Below are 19,116 nucleotides of genomic sequence, written 5' to 3'. Positions count from 1 at the left end.
TAATACTCCTTAAATGTATTATAATTTTACTGTAAGCATATTTAAAATATAGCGGGATTTCATACATGAAGTAGTATGCTTAAATGTTACTTAAGTATATTTAAAATTGTTCTATTTTGGTACTAGTACACTTAGCACAATTTAAGTAAGACTTTTGTACTATTTTTATACAATTAAATTATAATAAGTACAAAAAAAGTTGTTCTATTTTAGCACTCTTTAAATATACTGATTAATAATGGGGGCTACAAGTACATTTTAGTGCACTATAGCATATTAATGCTTAGTGTAAAGCTCCCCAGCATTTAACTGTTGCCCTTTCTGCTGGAGGAGGGGCCGGGCCGGTTACAGTAATAGTCTTCCTGTTTTCTTTTGGACAGATTCCTCATTCCAGATCCAGATGATGCAGCTAGTTTTGCTTGGGGTCTATTTAGGAGTATATTAATAATCAGATCACCCAGGACGCATGTCAGTCCCAGATGTGAACAGTGTCAGTATTCTTTGGAATGATGGAGCTCCATCCAATCTTTTTGGAATGAGTAGGGGAGTTGGAGATGTGTATGTAGGTGGTGATCATCCAACAATTTTCAATCAAATCCTCACAGCATGCTCCAAAATCTAGTAAAAAACCTTTCCTGGAGAGTAGAGACAGTTACTCCAACAAAAGCAGGATACACTCTTTCTAGACCATATCAACCACCTAGGAACCACTTTGCAACAATGTCTTTCTGTCTCTCTCCATATACGTCTTTCTTTTACTCTTTCTTTAGCTTTTTTTGTCTGCTTGCTGTCTGTCTGTCTGTCTGTCACTCTCTCCTCTCTCTCATTCTGTGTCTCTCTCAAAATGCATCTCTCTCTCTCTCTCTCTCTCTCTCTCTCTCTCTCTCTCTCTCTCTCTTTCTGTGTCTCTCAAAATTCATATATATCCCTCTCTATTGCTCTCTGTCTGCTCTATGTTTGTCTGACTGAAGCACAAGGACAGTTGTGTGTGTACTCTTCTTCATGGGGCTTGCAAAACACACACACACACACACACACACACACACGTGTCTCCATCCTCATTGATCCACTGTTTGCACTGTTTGCAGTCACAGGCCAGTGGATAATGACACTCTAAAATAATCAGCAATAATGAATATCAGATTATTGTTGTCATAAATGGCCTGGATAGAGCCTGGATTATTCACACATAATAACTACATAAACATCTAGAGGCCTCTGTGGCGCAGAGAACAGCGCTTATTAAAAACAAAAGATCGAACAAACAGACCGGCCGGCCGCCGCTGTTGCCATGGCGCAGTTACCAGGATACCAAACAGTGAGGCGCCAAAACTTACTAACAGGAAATGATTTCAGTATCTGTTTCCTTTAATGTGCAACCAAATTCACCCGAGCAACAAAGCATGCAGCCCGAGCCGAACGGAAATCATTGGGCATCTACAGCAAGTGCAGAGCAGAACGAGTATTACATCCTGTCGTACGTTCTCTTATCTCACTCAGAGATCGGCCGAGCGAGGAGATGCTGTCACGGCTCTGATGAGATACCTTTATTTTAGAACGGTGGCATCAGATACTGTACTTCATTTATATAACAAGCTCTGCTTTAGCTTTATACCAAACCATGGATGACTGGATCTGACATAATGCTCAAATCTTATATTACCTTACATTATATTAAATGAACCTGTTCATTAGGATAAGTGACTGTATATGAGAGCATCATATACAGATAGAGGGAGGTTCTCACTTCTAGACAGTTGCTAGGCTGTGTTTTGATTGGTGGTTGCTATGGTGTTGCTATTTTATTTTAGGTATCTCTGTGATGGTGCTAAATGGTTTGTACACTTGTTCTAGATTGTTGCTATGCTTTCAATGGTTTAAACTATGTTTCATAGGCAGTTGCTATGCTATTTTAATGGTAGTCACGGTTGTTTCTATGGTGTTGCTAAGTGGTTACAAGCTGGTTGCTGTGGTGTTGGTATTTGGACCACAGGGTTTCTGTAGTTTGCCCTCTCATCCATCTTAAATACCCTCTTTCTAACTATATAGTCAACAACATAACATATATAACATTTTAGCAGACTACAACTTTTACTACATACTAGATATATAGATCGATAGATAGATAGATAGATAGATAGATAGATAGATAGATAGATAGATAGATAGATAGATAGATAGATAGATAGATAGATAGGTAGATAGATAGATAGATACTTTATTTCTCCCGAAGGAAATTTAAGCATCCAGCAGCAACAACACAATACAATAAGAAACATACTCAGACAAATCAAAACACAGAAGAATAGAAAATATATAAGGCTATAAAAAACCTAACTATACTCCACCTTTATCAAACATTTAGAGGTATAGTGAACTAAATAAGGCCTTGTTTAGGCATAAGGGGATAATATTTTTCATGTCATTGTAAAATGAGGCAACATAACGCATATTGAATTCATTGATTATTATTGAAAATAAGTGCCAAAATAAATGGTTCATTATTCTAAAAATGTAAAAAAAAAAAAATTCTGACAATCAAACAAAATAATTGCAAATATGTATTGTATGGTCGAAGGCATGCTATTAAAAATGGAAAACTTCGGTGGCACCTTGATATTTCAAATATCAGAATGAGTCATTTCACACCACTGTGACATTTCCGGTGCAAAATGTTCTTTGTCTTTTGAAAATGTGGTTGTTTTAATTCTTTGCCTTTGTTAACAGGTGATAAACTCTACGGTTCTACAAGATCCCAAAAATGGTAATTTGTGGTCATGAAGGAAAGCACATGGTCAGCAACAATACTCAAATATACTGTGGCATTCAAGCGATGATGGATTTATATTATCAGGCTCCAAATGTGCCAAGAAAGCTTTCCTCACACCCTTTTAACACCTATACCAGCGTGGACTGTATCCACGAATCATAAGTTGGATTCATGCAGTCAGAACCAAATCTAACCCTACACTCAGTGTGTCTTAGTAAAAACTGAGATTCTTCAGAGGAGGCTATGTTCCTTCAGACTTCAGCTGTCCAGTATTGGTCCAGTGCAGCCTCAGCTTTCTGTTCTTGACTGACAAAATCATAACACAGCATGGTCTTCTGCTATTGTAGCTCATAGCTAATCGAAGCTGCTTTTACCATTATTGTACAACGTAGATACCTAAATTACCTGTAGCCTTTCTGTCATCTTCAACTTGTCTGGCTTTTCTTTACTGGCCTCTGTAAGTACTGTTTTTTCCCTGTCAGTACGACCACCATCACTAAGAGAAAAGAGAGAAAGAAAGAAATAGTACAGTTAGACAAGGTAAAGACTAGAGAAAAGAGTAAAAAGCGTTAATTTACCTGGGTTTGAATGGTCATAAAAAACCTGGGGAAAAAAAAACTGCAATTTCTCGGCCTGGATAAGTTTTAGAAAAATAAAAATACCCTAATAGTTTTGGAAAAGTCATGGAAATTTGCTCTACAAACCTTTGTGTTTCCATTTGTTGGCAGAGAAAAGCTATTTTAAAGAAAAACAAATACATCAGCTAAGAGTTAGTTTAGTAATTAATAAACACATTTTATTATTGAAGATATTTTGTTATCGAATGAATTATAGGCTTACAGTAATTAAGTTGGATTATAGTTGATAAGTTGTGTTTTTTTTTTTTTTTTGTCCATGTCTGTACTGATGTTTTAATATTCATATTGTCATGAAAGTTTGCCTTAAAGTCATGGAAATGTATTTTTGAAAAACTGTATGAACCCTGATTTACATACTGTATCTGTATAAATACTTATTACTTATGCCTGCATGCTAACAAACATGTACACATGCATACAGACTCGATGTGCACACAGATCACTTAAATCACAGAGGTGAAGGAGTAGTAGTAATGAATAAATTTAATTGATAATTAAAAAAAGGTAAAATCCATTTAAGACTTTAAAAATTTCATGAGAGTTTCTGGCAACCCCAGCAGACCACACTCATATGCACAGGGGGATTTGTGCCACCCATTTATCACTGAGGCACATGTCTACTTCTTTACTAAATGGGTCTGAAAGCCTTTTATCCCTTTTTTCTCCTTTCTGGTGTTGGACCCTGTCTGCATGGTTTTATGAACTGCAATGCTGCCACTTGACTGGCTAATTAGATACATTTATTGCATGAATGAGTATGTGTACAGTAGGTGTTACTAAGTGCTGGGTAAATGTGTATTTCTGAGAGTGAGAGACCCTCAGGCTTGTTAAAGGTTAAGTTAAGGACATTTTTGGCTCCTCTCATAACGTTACTCTTTTGAAGACACTCTGTTTTGGTACAGCACTGATATGAGAGTTGTAATGCTGTCAGCAGTGTAGGTGTGTGATAAGCATGGAGCATGGCGTGTGTATGGGCAGTGTGGGGGTCAGTCTTGGTGACAGCTCTAGAGTGATGGATGTCAGGTTAAACTCAGCAGGACTCGGTTTGTGAGATAAGACGCAGGCAGCTATGCGGATGGGAAAAGCCATGGGCAAAGATCTGGGAGTCCACTAGATCTCTCTGACCCAGAGAGGAATGTGTACAGGCACACATTAACACACACACACACACACAGAATTTTATTTTAATGTGAAATCTGGCGTTAGAGTCATAAATATGTATCAAACATTCTGTACTTATACACTACACCAGCAGCTTTACTAATACCACCTACTTGTTTCTACATTCACTATCCTTTTTTTAGCTTAGTACATCACATAAGAGCATGTATACTATTCCTAATACATATATTACATATACAGCTTTGGAAAAAAATAACAGATCACTTAAAAATTATTAGTTTATTTGATTGTACCAAATTGAAAACCTCTAGAATATAATCAAGAGGGAAATGGATGATCACAAGCCATAAACCCAAGCAGAACTGCTTGAATTTTTGCACCAGGAGTGACAAAGTTATCCAAAAGCAGTGTGTAAGTCTGGTGGAGGAGAACATGATGCATGAAAACTGTGATTAAAAACCAGGGTTATTCCACCAAATATTGATTTCTGAACTTTTAAAGCTTTATGAATATGAACTTGTTTTCTTTGCATTATTTGAAGTCTGAAAGCTCTGCATCCTTTTTTGTTGTTTCAGCCATTTCTCATTTTCTGCAAATAAATGCTCCAAAAGACAATATTTTTATTTGGAATTTGGGAGCAATGTTGTCCGTAGATTATAGAATAAAGTAACGATGTTCATTTTACTCATTTTACTAATCTCCTTTGTAAACTATGTATTAGCTCTTTATAAAGAAGCCTTTTTTAAAGTGGTGCCCAATTCGTATTAAAGATGTTAAGGGAAATCAAGCTGATGGCATTTTGTGGACTAGATAATTTATTGTCTAGTAAGGTAAATTTGTTGATCAGCTTTTTTTCATCTGTCACCACAAGGAGGTTTCTAGTGAGCAAAACCTGATGTTGTACAAATCTGTATGAGCCAGACTATTCCAGTTTTTAATTATAGGAATGTCATGTAAATGGTGACGTAAACCAGCTCATAAAAGTAGAGCTTATTGAGCTTATTGTTTTTTCTCATTTCTTTCTTTTTATGAGCCACAGATCTGTATACAATAAAAGTCTACAATAAAAGGATAATCATAACATTTTATTCTGAGGCAAAATAACTGTAAATGTCATGTGAGCACATACTCACACAATTTTTATACACCAAAAAAAAAAAAACTTAAAATAACTCATGAACACATTTTTGGCATAATTAATAAATGGCATAAAGCTCATTGTTATTACACTGCAAACAAAAAATAAATTTTAGCAAGTGAAATTCTCTAAATTTAAGACAATAAATCCTGTCTTCTCTGGTAAGACTTTTTGTCTTACTAAGCATTGTGTAAGTGTTAGATTATTTAGCTTATTTTAGATAATTATCTTAATCATTCTTACTTAGAATTTGTACCTTATTTTAAGTAATTTGAACTCAAAATAAGCACAATCAAGCAGCAATCAGGTTATTTTGATTCTTGTGTCCAAAAACACAAGATTTAGGTTGATTTAGGTGTTACTTCTCTGATTTTGAGACTTTGCCATTGCTTTTTGTAAGGAATCTTACTAAGAAAATTTTGCTTACCCCATTGGCAGATTGTATTGCTTAATATACATATATTTGTCCTAATTTGCATATATTTTGTCTATTTTTTGCCAATGGATTTTTTGCAGTGTAGGCCTTCAGTACTATACTAACGCTTACCCTAACCCTACCCTGACTATAATCTCAGTGACAAAAAAGGACATAAACGCTCAGTTAAAAGCCCCTTTCAAAGCCCTTGTTTATAAAGACAGTTTTTATCCTGAAAACCGTGTACTAAAACAAGCGCACTAGCTCATGAGAACATGCGCATGCAGAGGCGTAGTGATAAATAGCTGTTCAGTGGCATAGAGTGTGTTTTTCTTTGTGCTTGTGTCCATTAACTGCACTGGATTTGGCACAAAACGTCTTTTTCCATTTTCCTTTTGGATTTACTATGTCAATGTTGCGGTCCACTGCAAGGCTTTCAGTTTGTGCTGAAGATTTGGAGAATAGTCTCACCTGCAGCACAAAATCCTTCCATTCAAAAGCCTCCTCTACACACTCATTTTCCTTAATAATGTTTTCTCTGCTGCTCAGTTTATCTTTAGACTTTCTTTTATGTCTTCTAACAACTATTCCCAACACTCGCTGTCTCCAACGCTGTGCGCTTCTTTTTGTCTCTTATAGATAAAGCCTCTCTGGAGGATGTCTTCTTCTTCTTCTGTTTTTTTTTTTTTTTTTTTTGTTAATTATTTGCAGCGTTTGGGTGTGTGAGGGAGGCTCCAGCACTCACCAGGGGAGGAGTGTGTGTGTGTGTGTGTGTGCAGGAATTTGGCTCCAGGGCACATGGATGTCCTTTCTGAATATTGCTGGAATGTTCTCTTGTGAGGCTCAGCCATGCCAGTTTCCCTCAGCTGAACAGTGCGATGTTAAAGGTGAACACTATGTTTTTTAGTGATTAGACGAGTGAATAGCCAGTGCCATGCTCTGTGCCTACCATAGATAGCACTTTCATTATGACCAAAGAATACAGGATTGTTAGTGATATAAAACAAACAAACAAAAATATTTGTTAAACAAAAAGCATCTTGAATCAGTAAATTGCAATAAATTGCAGAAGAATGGATTAGAGCTTAGATTTTATTCTAGCATTTTTAATGTTAAACAAACCAGGATATATATATATATATACCTTAGATTTTTCTAAGTACCACAATTAGCCTTGAGGAGAGATCTGCACACTCTTGTTATTTTAATTTCAGTGTCGTAATGAGGTTTTCTCAGGATATTGAAGGAGTTCCTGAAGGTGCTGAACAATAGTTTTTGCTTTTCCTTCACGCTGTGAAGCTCCAGCTCATCCCAAATCACCTCAAATCACCATCTCAGTTGATCAGGTTTAGATCAGAGGATTGTGGATATACATACAGTTAGTAACTTTACAGGAGAAGGAAATAAAAACCTTCATTATTGTCAATGGATGTCAATGTTAAATTATAATTTTAAGCATTTCTAATAGTTAATTATTTTTTAGGGTTATGATGAACCCCTGCTTTGTCACTGTCAATTGTCACTGTGGAATTGCAGTCAATGTATACAGTAAATCCAGTACATTGTTCAAGTAAATTTTGTAAATTAAAATTAAACATAATTAATATTTACTGTGCATAAAAAAAAGAATGTGTCATTCCTTCTCCTGTAAATGTGTTACTTCAGTGATATATGAGTTGGTGGGTGCCTTTACTGTATCCATATCCAGGAAAGTTAAATAAGGCACAGAAGATCTAGAGCTGAGTGGAGGATTTTGAAGTACAGAAGCTGCTCTGGAAATGATGAGAAGAGTTTGATGAGGTGAAAACTCAGATAGGGGTTTTACGTGATTACATGAGTAAAACGCTGCTTTCCAGTGAGGTACTGAGCTTGCACCTTCTTCCTAATCAATCATGCTTTACAAAGTCAGAAATTGTGCCTCAGCGAAAAAATCTAAATTGAATTTAGCGTGTGTGTAATGACAGAGATCTATCACGACGGCCATAATGGTCACCTCAAATCTGCACATAATCAGCCGTAATGAAGGCGTTTGTGCTGATGCACCCTTGACGTCCTGCAGCGAGATCTTGCGAGGCCCAACTTAAAGGGGACATATCCTGTCTGTATCCATTTTACTTCCATTTACCCCTGATGTCTGTGTTAGTGTTGGTTTATTTCACATTTTACTCCTGTAATGTTGTATGTTGTATATATTTATTAGTAATAATCTGTAATAATCCAAAACCCAGGCTGAAGTCCTTTAGGGTAGGGTCCTTTAAGAAAGCTTAAGATGCTTCAAGAAACACTTTCTTCTAAAAAAAGAAAAAAAAAAAAAACTTGAATCAAAGCATCTTAAGGGCTTCTTCCACAGTTTTAAATTTTAGAACCTCAAAAAGCTAAATTAACTTATACTTTGAACAGCGTATGTCTGCAGAGCATTGAAGGATACATCAGTTACATACTTCAAAATCCCTCTGAACATTTTTCTTGGCTGTATATGAAGGACCACTCAGATTTTAACAGCTTTCTATGACATAGTGGCTGAGAAATGCAGGCACCTTAACTGTCTTGACTATGGAATGCAGCTTGTGTCAAATATCTATAACAAATGAACCATTAAAAAATGTTCTAAACTGACATTGGGATATATATATATATATATATATATATATATATATATATATATATCCCACTATTAAAGGGCTTCAAACATAAAGATATTCAATTTTAATTTTTCATGAAGAATAAAACTTTGTTGGATATTTTGAAAATAAAAAAACTGAAAAGTGGGGTGTGCAATATTATTCAACCCCTTTACTTTCAGTGCAGCAAACTCACTCCAGAAGTTCAGTGAGGGTCGCTGAATAATCCAATGTTGACCTAAATCACTGATGATGCTAAATAGAATCCACCTTTGATGTATATGTCTATTATTTGACCTCTGTCCTAAATGGCTTTCTGACACTTTCAACAAGCAGACTAGGTTGAATGTCACATACGTGCCCTGTTTCCTGACTGTCCTTGTTTGTGTCTGTGTTTTTTTGGCCTGCTTCTTTTGTCGGCATGTTCTCTTCAGCACATGGCTGTGTTTTGTTTCTGTTTTTGTCTCTGCCCGAGCTCCTCCCAGTCTTTAGAGCACCACGTGTACCTGTACCTACCCTGCTCTGTTGTTAACTCCTGCCAGGTGTTCAGTGTCAGTGTGTGTGTGTGTGTGTGTGTGTGTACTGTACATCAGTCAGTTTCAGTACTCCTTGTTAATGCATTTCACGGCTGTACATTTGGTTTTGTTTGTTTTGTACACTATGTACTTCTCAAACTTAAAACTAAAGAACAGATTATTAAATTGTTGGCAGTATAAATTTCCTCCTAATCAGATAGCATTATTGCTAATGATGATACCCAGTAGCTAAAGCTTCTATGGCAGCATATAAATATTTGTGTCCTCTTTGACCCTAGTCTTAGCTTTATCTTACATATTAAATCATGAAAACCTGGGCTTTTCATTTACCACGTTTTTGCATTTTGAAAATCTCCCAGTTCTACCCTATACCACCCTGTCTTATACAACCTATACTACCCTATACTGGACATATTACACTTTACTACCCTATACAACAAACCTGTTTTACCATATACTACCATATACCCCATATTCTATACTTCACTATACTACCCTGCACCCTCTATACAACCTATACTACCCTATACTGTATGCAGCTATAAAAAGACTGTAAACAACTGTAAAGAATCTCTTTATTCTACTTGTTTGTAGCTTACATCATGTATATTGTTTTTGCATAGTTATATTGAATAAGAACAAGACTTATTTCTAGGAGTGAAATGATTACTGGAGTAATTCGATTTACTCGATTAAAAAAAAAAAGATTGAGTAATTTTCTGTGCCTCGAGGAATCTTTTATTTAATTTTAAAACCCAGGCTGGTATTTCACGCTGACTACTTTTAATGTGACACGACACGCTTAACGTTACTTCCCCCATGCACAGGAAACCCGGAAACCGAGTATCTATCTATAGGCAGAGTATAATATATGAAGAAACTCATACATCAGTTCATATTGAGCTGAAATCCTCTGTCCTACCACTTTAAAATGGGTGGACTGTTGGATTATCGTGAACTGGGGAGAAATATTAACTCGCTCTCCATTCATTAGCATGTGAATGCAGTCTGCACTGTGAGTGCGATGCAGGCACTCGTCTGGTGGAAAGTGGCCCAGGGCAAGGTGCTTTGCATCCACTTCAGAAAACATGACACGCTGCAGATTAATATTTCATGGCATACTGTAAAATTCCAGCTATATGTGGAGTATACGTTTATATCCCCCCCAGGGCCCACCACCAAGCAGCTACTGTATCTGCAGCAAAGGTGTACTGCACTGATAAATACCAATATTATGATATGGGTTTTCCCTACAGTGTTTTTCTCTCTCTGGAAATATTTCCTCTTCCAGCCAGTAGACTATCACAGCGCTTGACATATGTGCAGAAGAACCTGCGTGGGCTGGTGGGTCAGGTTGTTGCAGTGGCCGTGCGTGTCCACATGTTTGTGTGCTTTATGATTTGTTTGAGCATCAGTTCCTTCTGAACGGAAATCAATGTTCCGTTGGGAGTAAATTGTCTGCGCTCAGGCTTGAGGTTTGCCCACTAATGGTCTCTTCAACCACCCAACCCCCCCCCCAAAACCAGCAGCATTTACACCCAATTACAGACAGTCTAAAGCATGCTGTCAGGCACAGGCAAGGCTTTAAAAGTGGATTATTGGTGTTGAGTAAAGGGGAAAGGCTCTGTTCCGTTTTTGATTCATTGCTGGCATCTCAAAGTAAAATGAGTTTTTTAACTTTACATGACCCAATTACATCACTTCACAGACACTCTGCTCCACACAGCTGTCATCATTAGTACATTATTAGTGTAGATAAGTGTGTGAGGGTTCATAAATTCATATATATCCCACTCATACACACACGCAAACGGACACACACACATTCATATAGAGAGTAATATGCTGCTTCTATCTTTTTAAGTAAATGAAAGTGTAAAATTAACTAGAAAAGTGCATTTCCTGAAGGAACTGCAGGATGGTTGCGCAGCTAAAATGTCTCCCACCGAATGCTTTGGTGGTTGCTAGGTGCTTGCTATAGTTTCTGTGGTGGTTGCTAAGGTGTTGCTATGCAGTTGCTAGGTGGTTGCTAAGGTGTTGCTAGGTGGTTGCTAAGGTGTTGCTATGGTATACATGGTGGTTGCTAAGGTGTTGCTATGCTATACATGGTGGTTGCTGAGGTGTTGCTAAGCAGTTGCTAGGTGGTTGCTAAAGTGTTGCTATGGTATCTGTGGTGGTTGCTATGATGCTGCTAAGCAGTTGCTAGGTGGTTGCTATGATGCTGCTAGGTGGTTGCTAAGGCGTTGCTATGGTATCCCTGGTGGTTGCTATGGTGTTGCTAAACAGTTGCTAGGTGGTTGCTAAGGTGTTGCTAGGTGGTTGCTAAGGCGTTGCTATGGTATCCGTAGTGGTTGCTATGGTGTTGCTAAGCAGTTGCTAGGTGGTTGCTAAGGCGTTGCTATCATATCTGTGGTGGTTGCTAAGGTGTTGCTAAGCAGTTGCTAGGTGGTTGCTAAGGCGTTGCTATGGTATCCGGGGTGGTTGCTATGGTGTTGCTAAGCAGTTGCTAGGTGGTTGCTTAAGCGTTGCTAGATGGTTGCTAAGGCATTGCTATGGTATCCCTGGAGGTTTCTAAGGTGTTGCTAAGCAGTTGCTAGGTGGTTGCTAAGGCGTTGCTATGGTATCCATGGTGGTTGCTAAGGTGTTGCTAGGCAGTTGCTGGGTGGTTGCTAAGGTGTTGCTAGGTGGTTGCTAAGGCGTTGCTATGGTATCTGGGGTGGTTGCTATGGTGTTGCTAAGCAGTTGCTAGGTGGTTGCTAATGTGGTTGCTAAGGTGTTAATGTGGTTGCTTAGGTGTTGCTCTGGTGTAAAGTGATTGCTAGGTGGTTGCTAAATAACATATTTGCATAAATCGGGTTATATAGTGTTTGCACTATATGCGCAACCATAATAATTAATAATTCATAAACAGAAACAACAGGAATCACCAGTGGAATGTGTTGCGTAGACTGTAGGGAGTTTGTCACAACACTGTTACTGGCTGATGACTGTTTGGTCTATCTGGTCTAGATCACATTCAAGAAAAAAAAAAAATATATATATATATATATATATATATATATATATATATATATATACCATTTATTTTGAGAAATGGCTGAAATAACAAAAAAAAGATGCAAAACTTTCAGACCTCAAATAATGCATGCATCTTGGCATGTTCTCCTCTACCAGTCTTACACACTGCAAGAGAAATAATAATAAAAGGAAAAACTTAAACAATTCAAATTATAGAAATGCTCCGTTAAAACTGGAATTAAAACGTTTACATTCACTATTATATTGAATAATCAATGTTTAATAGAAATCACTGTACTAGAACTGTTTAAATCAAAGATGTTTAGGTTATTTTGTCTGCATAAAGAAATACCATGATAAAAAAAAAATACATTGACTGGCTAATGAATGTAAACACTAACTGGTCAGTGTCAAACAATCAGTTGTTTTGAAATAGGTAATTAGTGTGTAACTATAATACATTTTTATGGAAGATCTAAACAAATTTAGTGTCACGGTTATGTAATAACAGATAAACTTTTTCACAGCACCAAGTGTACACACAGTCATTTACAATCAAATAGAGTCAAATCAAAAACAAATACAGTGATATACAGTGAAATATAGTCAAATAGAGTCAAATACAAACATATACAGTCATATGCAGTCTGATGACACAGTCAGTGACATCACAGCTCATCTCCTCAGAACACACAGAACACCACATATCGAATCCATAGCAACAGAATTCCGCTCCACTATGACATCATCACAGCAGCTTGTGTTAAAGAGCAGTGTTCTCTCTCACTGGCTCATTTAAGATTATGCAGTTTAAACAGCAGGTAAGTTTATTTTTTATTTTTTATATATTTTTGATTACAGTAACACAAAACTGTGTTTAAGAGTTTTAATCAGTTCCTAATCAATACAGGTACAGTTCTTAATCTCTGATCAGTTCTTAATCAATACAGGTACAGCTATGAATATATCTCTGATCAGTGCATAGTTAATACAGATACAGTTCTTAATCTCTGATCAGTTCTTAATCAATATAGGGATAGCTCTTAAACTATGGTCAGTTTTTAATACAAAACAGGTACAGCTATGCATAAATCTCTGCTCAGTTCTTAATCAATACTGGTACAGCTATGCATACATCTCTGATCAGTTCTTAATCCATAAAGGTATAACTATGCATCAATTTCTGATCAGTGCATAATCAATACAGATACATTTCTTAGTCATTCTCTGAGCAGTTCTTAATCTGTACTGGCACAGCTATACATACATCTCTGATCAGTTTTTAATTTGTACAGATACAGCTCTTAATCTTTGATCAGTTCTTAATCAATACTGGCACAGCTATGCATACATCTCTGATCAGTACTTAATCAATACTGGTACAGCTCTTAATATCTGATCAGTTTTAATAAATACTGGTAAATTAATCAGGTAGAAATAAATTTTAATCTAATGTTGGTTCATAATCTACGCAGGTAAATTTCTTTATCAATATTCGATCAGTCATACAGCTACAGCTCTTACTCTATTTCTGATCAATGTCAAAAGGTCAATCTGCACAAAACAAACCAGCATTGTCCTTTTGAAGGCTGTTTGATTTTGATCTAACTAACGTTCTTTGGTTAAACTGAGAATCCTGCTTTGTGAAACAGGCTGCAATTTCTTTGGTTGTTTGTTTCTTTGCCATAATTGTCTTATATTTTCATCAACAGTAGAATGGGAGACATGGACGAATCAAGAGTACCTCTAGAGGAGAGTGAAAGCCCTCTGGAAGATGCAGAGGAAGAGGCCTCTAGAGAGGTGGGTTTTAGTGGATTTATTTGATGTGTGAATGAATAAGTTACATGATTAAAAATTAGTAAATATTTCTTACATTTTTCTGATTTCTCTCTTTACGCAGTCTGAAAGCATATATTCTTCCTCCATATATTCTTCTTCAGAGGGTAAGAGTGCTTCACGGATCATACTGTCCAAATACACTGCTCAGATATACAGTTAATGTTGTTTGTAGTGAAGGTAGTACACAATGGCTAGTACAGTGGAGCTAGTACATGTTCCTGGTGTGGTGATTGAAGAAAGTGTGTTGATTGTGTTTGGATCTCCAGAGTTTGAGGAGGAGGATTTAACTGAAGACGAATTCTTCGACATTTTGACCGAGGCCAGGAGTAGAGTCTTTAATGTAAGTCTTAGAACAAACTACACACTCACTCTTCATGCATTTATAGCTGAACCATCATGGTTCAGGTTTAACCATTAAATGCCAGTTTTGTTCATATTGTCTATAATAACTCTCTATCTACTCAACAGAGGGATGGTGCTGGGGATGTCCCTACAGGCGGAATCTTCGCCATGCACTATGAACAACAGTAAGATTCAGTATTCCAGTTTATGTTGAAGAAGTTCTACAGTACTTTTCGGTATTAAATGAAGTATGTGGAGTTAATAGTAGTGTAGTGGAGTAAATGTCCTCCAGGAAATATTCAAAGCAGCATTATGTAGCATTTTAACCTGATAATAGCAGCTTCAAATTCATTTTAATGCTCCAGTGTAAGTTAACACTCTGGATTTACTATGTGTCTCTGTGGAAGTGGGCAGGACAATGCTTATGAGAAATATGTAGCATTGCACCACCCACTGTTCAACCTGCTGTGAGCTATATTAGTGTAAAAGCCTGTAATACTACCTTACAGCCTCAGCCCACATACTTCTTTTACTTCAGATGGCAGTTCTGTATCTCTTAGCTTCTCCTGAAATGTGTGTCCCTTCATGAATGCATACTTCTCCATAATGCTGCTATGAAGTGAAGAGTTTTTGTAAATAGACAACATACAATATAAGTTTACTATCAATAAGTATATAATCAGAGATAACGTATGTTATACCTTGCTTTCTGACTATTTGCAGGCCTATTGTGTCGCACGGACATGGCGATCATGGAGATCATTTTTTTAGAAATACAGAGAGACTTCAAATCGTGAGGCGGGAACAGTTCCTCGTTCCAACAATAATACTTACTGAGATTTCTCCATCATCAAGCAGTGAGGATGCTGAAAGTGAGGAGTCTGAGACGCCTCAGCTTGAAGAAAACGTTGATATTTCTGGACCAAGCCCAACTCCAGAAAGCATTGAGGTTGTTGAGGAGGACCTTGTTTACTGCAGTCCGCTTTGTGCTGCAGCTGGAAGGTTATGCAAAACCATTGGAGGCAAGATTCGGAGAGCTTGCCAGTCAGTTCGAAAGAAGCTGAAGAAGTTATTTCGGAGGAAGGTTGCTGCTTCATCATCAGAAGCTCCTGCTTGTTCATGTTCTGAGTAGAGACGTGAGGATATAACAGCAGACGTCTCGCTCCGTGAACAGGTGGAATCTGAATCTGTGGAGGCACGGCTCACACTGAAGCAGAGGCTCAGGGCGCTGAGATTCCCCAAGTTTAAGGTATGTGTTGAGTGATGATAACCTACCCAGATTTTATTCTGTAAAACAACTGTAAATATTTATCAGTTGGTCAATCTTTGTCATGTTGCTCCCCCAACAGATCTTGAGAAAGCCTACAAGGGTCCAACCTATGTAGATGACCTTCACATCTCCCAATATATAAAATATATAAAAATGCTGAAAGGAAAGTGTTTTTATATATTTAAACAACGGTATGTAAAGTTTTCCCTCTTGTTGATTATTAATATGACGATCAGTGAAATAGCTCTGTACTCATTTACAATATTTCTCCAGCATGCTGTTAAAAAAGCCTAGGAAAATCCCAATAGCGTTAATAAAGTAATGGAAAAAAATAGTTGGCCTTCAGTAGTAGGTGCAAGTGTATGAAGCGTGTAATGTGGTGCTGATCATTTGTGTTTTCTGTTGTAGGAAGAGAATGAGTCAAGATCTAAACTGGAGAAGAGAGTTTTCATCATTGTCTTCACAACTCCTCAACAGAGAAGCACACACAATCATTTTTTTAGATTATTAGTAGTATACACAATAATGCTGATAAGTCCAGTTCATGTATTCACCGACTTTAGACTTTTTAAAACAATATACCTTTTCCAAATAACTGTAATGTCTCTTGTCAGTATCATGTTATTTTGAACCTGGATGAAGTAGCCTGGAGGGATGAGTCTGGAGGAGTGACCTGGACCAGTGGCCTGGACGAGTTATCCAGCATGACCTGAGGAGGATGGGTTCCTCTTTTGAGCCGTGGTTCCTCTCAAGGTTACTTCCTCTTGGTCTGAGGGAGTTTTTCCTTGCCCCTGTTGCTCAAAAGAGGCTGGAAACCAGATCTGGAGCTGGAGGAGAGATCTGGAGAAGAAAGCTGGGCAGAGTCTCTGTATTGGTCTTTCAACATAAATAAAGAGCTGCTCTGTATTACTGATGTGTTCTGGATGTTTCTTAGATTTGCCTAGAAGAGTTATGTTTGATTTCTGACTGACTGATGAACTTGGTAGAAACGGGCATGTGTAGTGACAACCTGAGGACTACATCTTGCTCCAAATATAAAAAGTATAAGTGCTGCGAAGACAAGTGGTAATCTTAGGTTGGCTAACTTGGTGTCTAAATTATTAAAATATTAATGTAACTAGAAGGAGTGTGAAGACATACCTTTTAAAATATAGCAAAAACCAGCAGCACTTGTTGACTGGAGAATTTCAGATTTATTAGCATCACAAATTAACCAACGCATTTCAGCACTCAGGCCTTCATCAGGGTTAAAAGACAGAAGTTAATAACATTCCAGCTTTTAAAACACATATGGTTACAAAACAACCAATGAGAACACTCCAAATACTAAAGGTCACATGATCAGCCAGTAAGAGGCTGGCAGCTGAAATTCATAACACAGCACTGTAATAGAATGGCACTGTTGCAACAAGTCAGCTGGGCTGAGAGTGGTTATAAAAAAAAATGGAACCACAGCAACTCGGCCACTTAGTGTCCGACCACTTAAATTGTCAGAGGGGAGTGTCCAAGTAAAGATAGTAAAGATAAATGTCCAACACTCTGCTGATCAATAACTGCAGAGCTCAAAACCTGCTGTTATAACTGAAAAGGGGGACCGACTCCACACTAATGACTATTAGTTTAGAATATAATGGCTTAGGAGCTCCTGTGGATGTTTGTCCATACAGTGTATCTGAAACACTCAACAGACACATATACATTAAACAATGTCAATCCTATTGTTCATGTACATTAGCAGTCAAAAATATTGCTCATTTTTTGACGTCATGAATACTGACAGAGTAAACAGGTGAGAAACAGGTGAGAGGTTGAGGCAGGATCCATGAGCCATGCAGCTTTATTAGCAGCAATCCAGCACCCATAGTCATTAATGCAGGCAGGGGTCAGAACACAAGTCGACAGGTCCACAAAAGGCAGATCCATGATCCAAAAATACGAAAATAAGGCGAAATAATCAGGAAAACAGAAATAAAGAACTGGCTTAAAAACACATGGACCAATACAGCAAGAATGAGGGTGTAATTATACCACAGATAATGATGCCAGAATTAGCTGCAGGTGTGCCGCAGAGGGGAGCCTTGGTGGCAGATAAACAGCTAAAGCTCAAAAAATGAAGGAAACAGACAAAGACTGATGCTGTGCACAGCAGGTAAAAGCAGTCCAAATCTGACCTTTTTCATCAAATGTCACACAGATGTGTTATCTGATTTGGACTGTTGTCATATATGGTATTAAAATTAGATGCATATCCAACTTGAAACGATGTGATTCAGTTTAAACAGCCAGATCAGAATTCATGAGACTTTTACATCAGTCCATTTAAAGTTTTCTGAAGAAAATGAAAAAATGTAAAATGGACAGCAGTGAGAAAATGTTTCAGTGGTGGGATAGTGAGGTAATAGACCTCACAAACATTTTTGTATGATGTCTATATACATATTCTGGGCATTTTGTTCACACCTGAAATTCCGGACCAGAGTACCTACCAAGGTTTGTGTGTTTGTTACATTGCAAACATTTGGTCTGGTTCGTTTTGGTTTTGCACTGAAGTTTAGAAAGCAGACTAAGAAACTTTGCAACAGTTTTTCGTCATCACCTACGTGGGCTGTGTCTCCCTATATTTGACATTAATTGGTTTGTAGAATACTGTCAGTTTCTTTTCCAGGTATTGAATTCCACCTCTGCCTCCACTTTGTGGGCATGCATGTCATGCAGCAGAATGAATGTATCAGAGTTTTATTTCTGTTTATAAATAAGCTGAGTTACAGTTACTGTAGATATAAGTAATACCAGAGAAATGAGTATGCATCCATACTGGTGCTGGATTATAGCACAATGCTGCTTCTTTTTTCCCTCTGGTTCTGGAAACATTACATTAACACTCTGGTTCATTAGTAGGTCCAGACTGTCGTTTCGACCCCTTTTACACCTTCTAATTTGGTTCTGACCGAACATGCAACATGTGAAATGACTCTAAATTAGAATGCTTTGGCATACTTTCATCATGTCAGTTTTTCGTAACACCCTGGTCATGATTTATTGCCATCCAATTAGCGATGGGACTATGAGATAAGAAAATACACTGTAAAGGTGCTGGGCACAGATGGAAGTTGGCCTCCACCTTTAACTCATCCATGCATTGAACACACACTTATACACCAGTGCTCTCTCTCAGAACATACACACAGTGAGATAGTGAACACTACGCATCTACCACGGTCACTTTCTGACACACATTCTTCACTTACTGAGGGGCTATAGTGTCTAACTGTACTCCGTCAATGTGGAGTTACATTGGAATGAATGGTTTCTCTCCCTGGTACCATGATCATGTTATTGTCCCTGCTGTGCTGAGTATTGAGTATGGTCCACCACTTAAGTAATGTTTGCTCAATAGTAGTCCAGTG

At 37.6% G+C, this 19,116-nt stretch overlaps 1 protein-coding gene across 1 annotated transcript in view; it reads left to right on the top strand.

The window, feature by feature from the left end:
• LOC107197132 (uncharacterized) overlaps positions 1 to 16,615 on the top strand; it is a 180,286-nt gene extending 163,671 nt beyond the window's left edge. Inside the window, exons 5-11 of the mRNA XM_015602810.3 lie at positions 13,971 to 14,058; positions 14,159 to 14,201; positions 14,364 to 14,437; positions 14,566 to 14,624; positions 15,163 to 15,688; positions 15,789 to 15,900; positions 16,118 to 16,615. Coding sequence (XP_015458296.3) covers positions 13,971 to 14,058; positions 14,159 to 14,201; positions 14,364 to 14,437; positions 14,566 to 14,624; positions 15,163 to 15,571 — 673 coding nt within the window. The 3' untranslated portion in view covers positions 15,572 to 15,688; positions 15,789 to 15,900; positions 16,118 to 16,615. The remainder of the gene's footprint in view (positions 1 to 13,970; positions 14,059 to 14,158; positions 14,202 to 14,363; positions 14,438 to 14,565; positions 14,625 to 15,162; positions 15,689 to 15,788; positions 15,901 to 16,117) is intronic.
• Positions 16,616 to 19,116: the final 2,501 nt, after the last annotated feature.

The sequence above is a fragment of the Astyanax mexicanus genome, chromosome 6 (genome assembly GCF_023375975.1).
Source record: "Astyanax mexicanus isolate ESR-SI-001 chromosome 6, AstMex3_surface, whole genome shotgun sequence".
Lineage (NCBI taxonomy): Eukaryota > Metazoa > Chordata > Actinopteri > Characiformes > Acestrorhamphidae > Astyanax > Astyanax mexicanus.
This window is presented reverse-complemented; position numbering and strand designations above follow the sequence as displayed.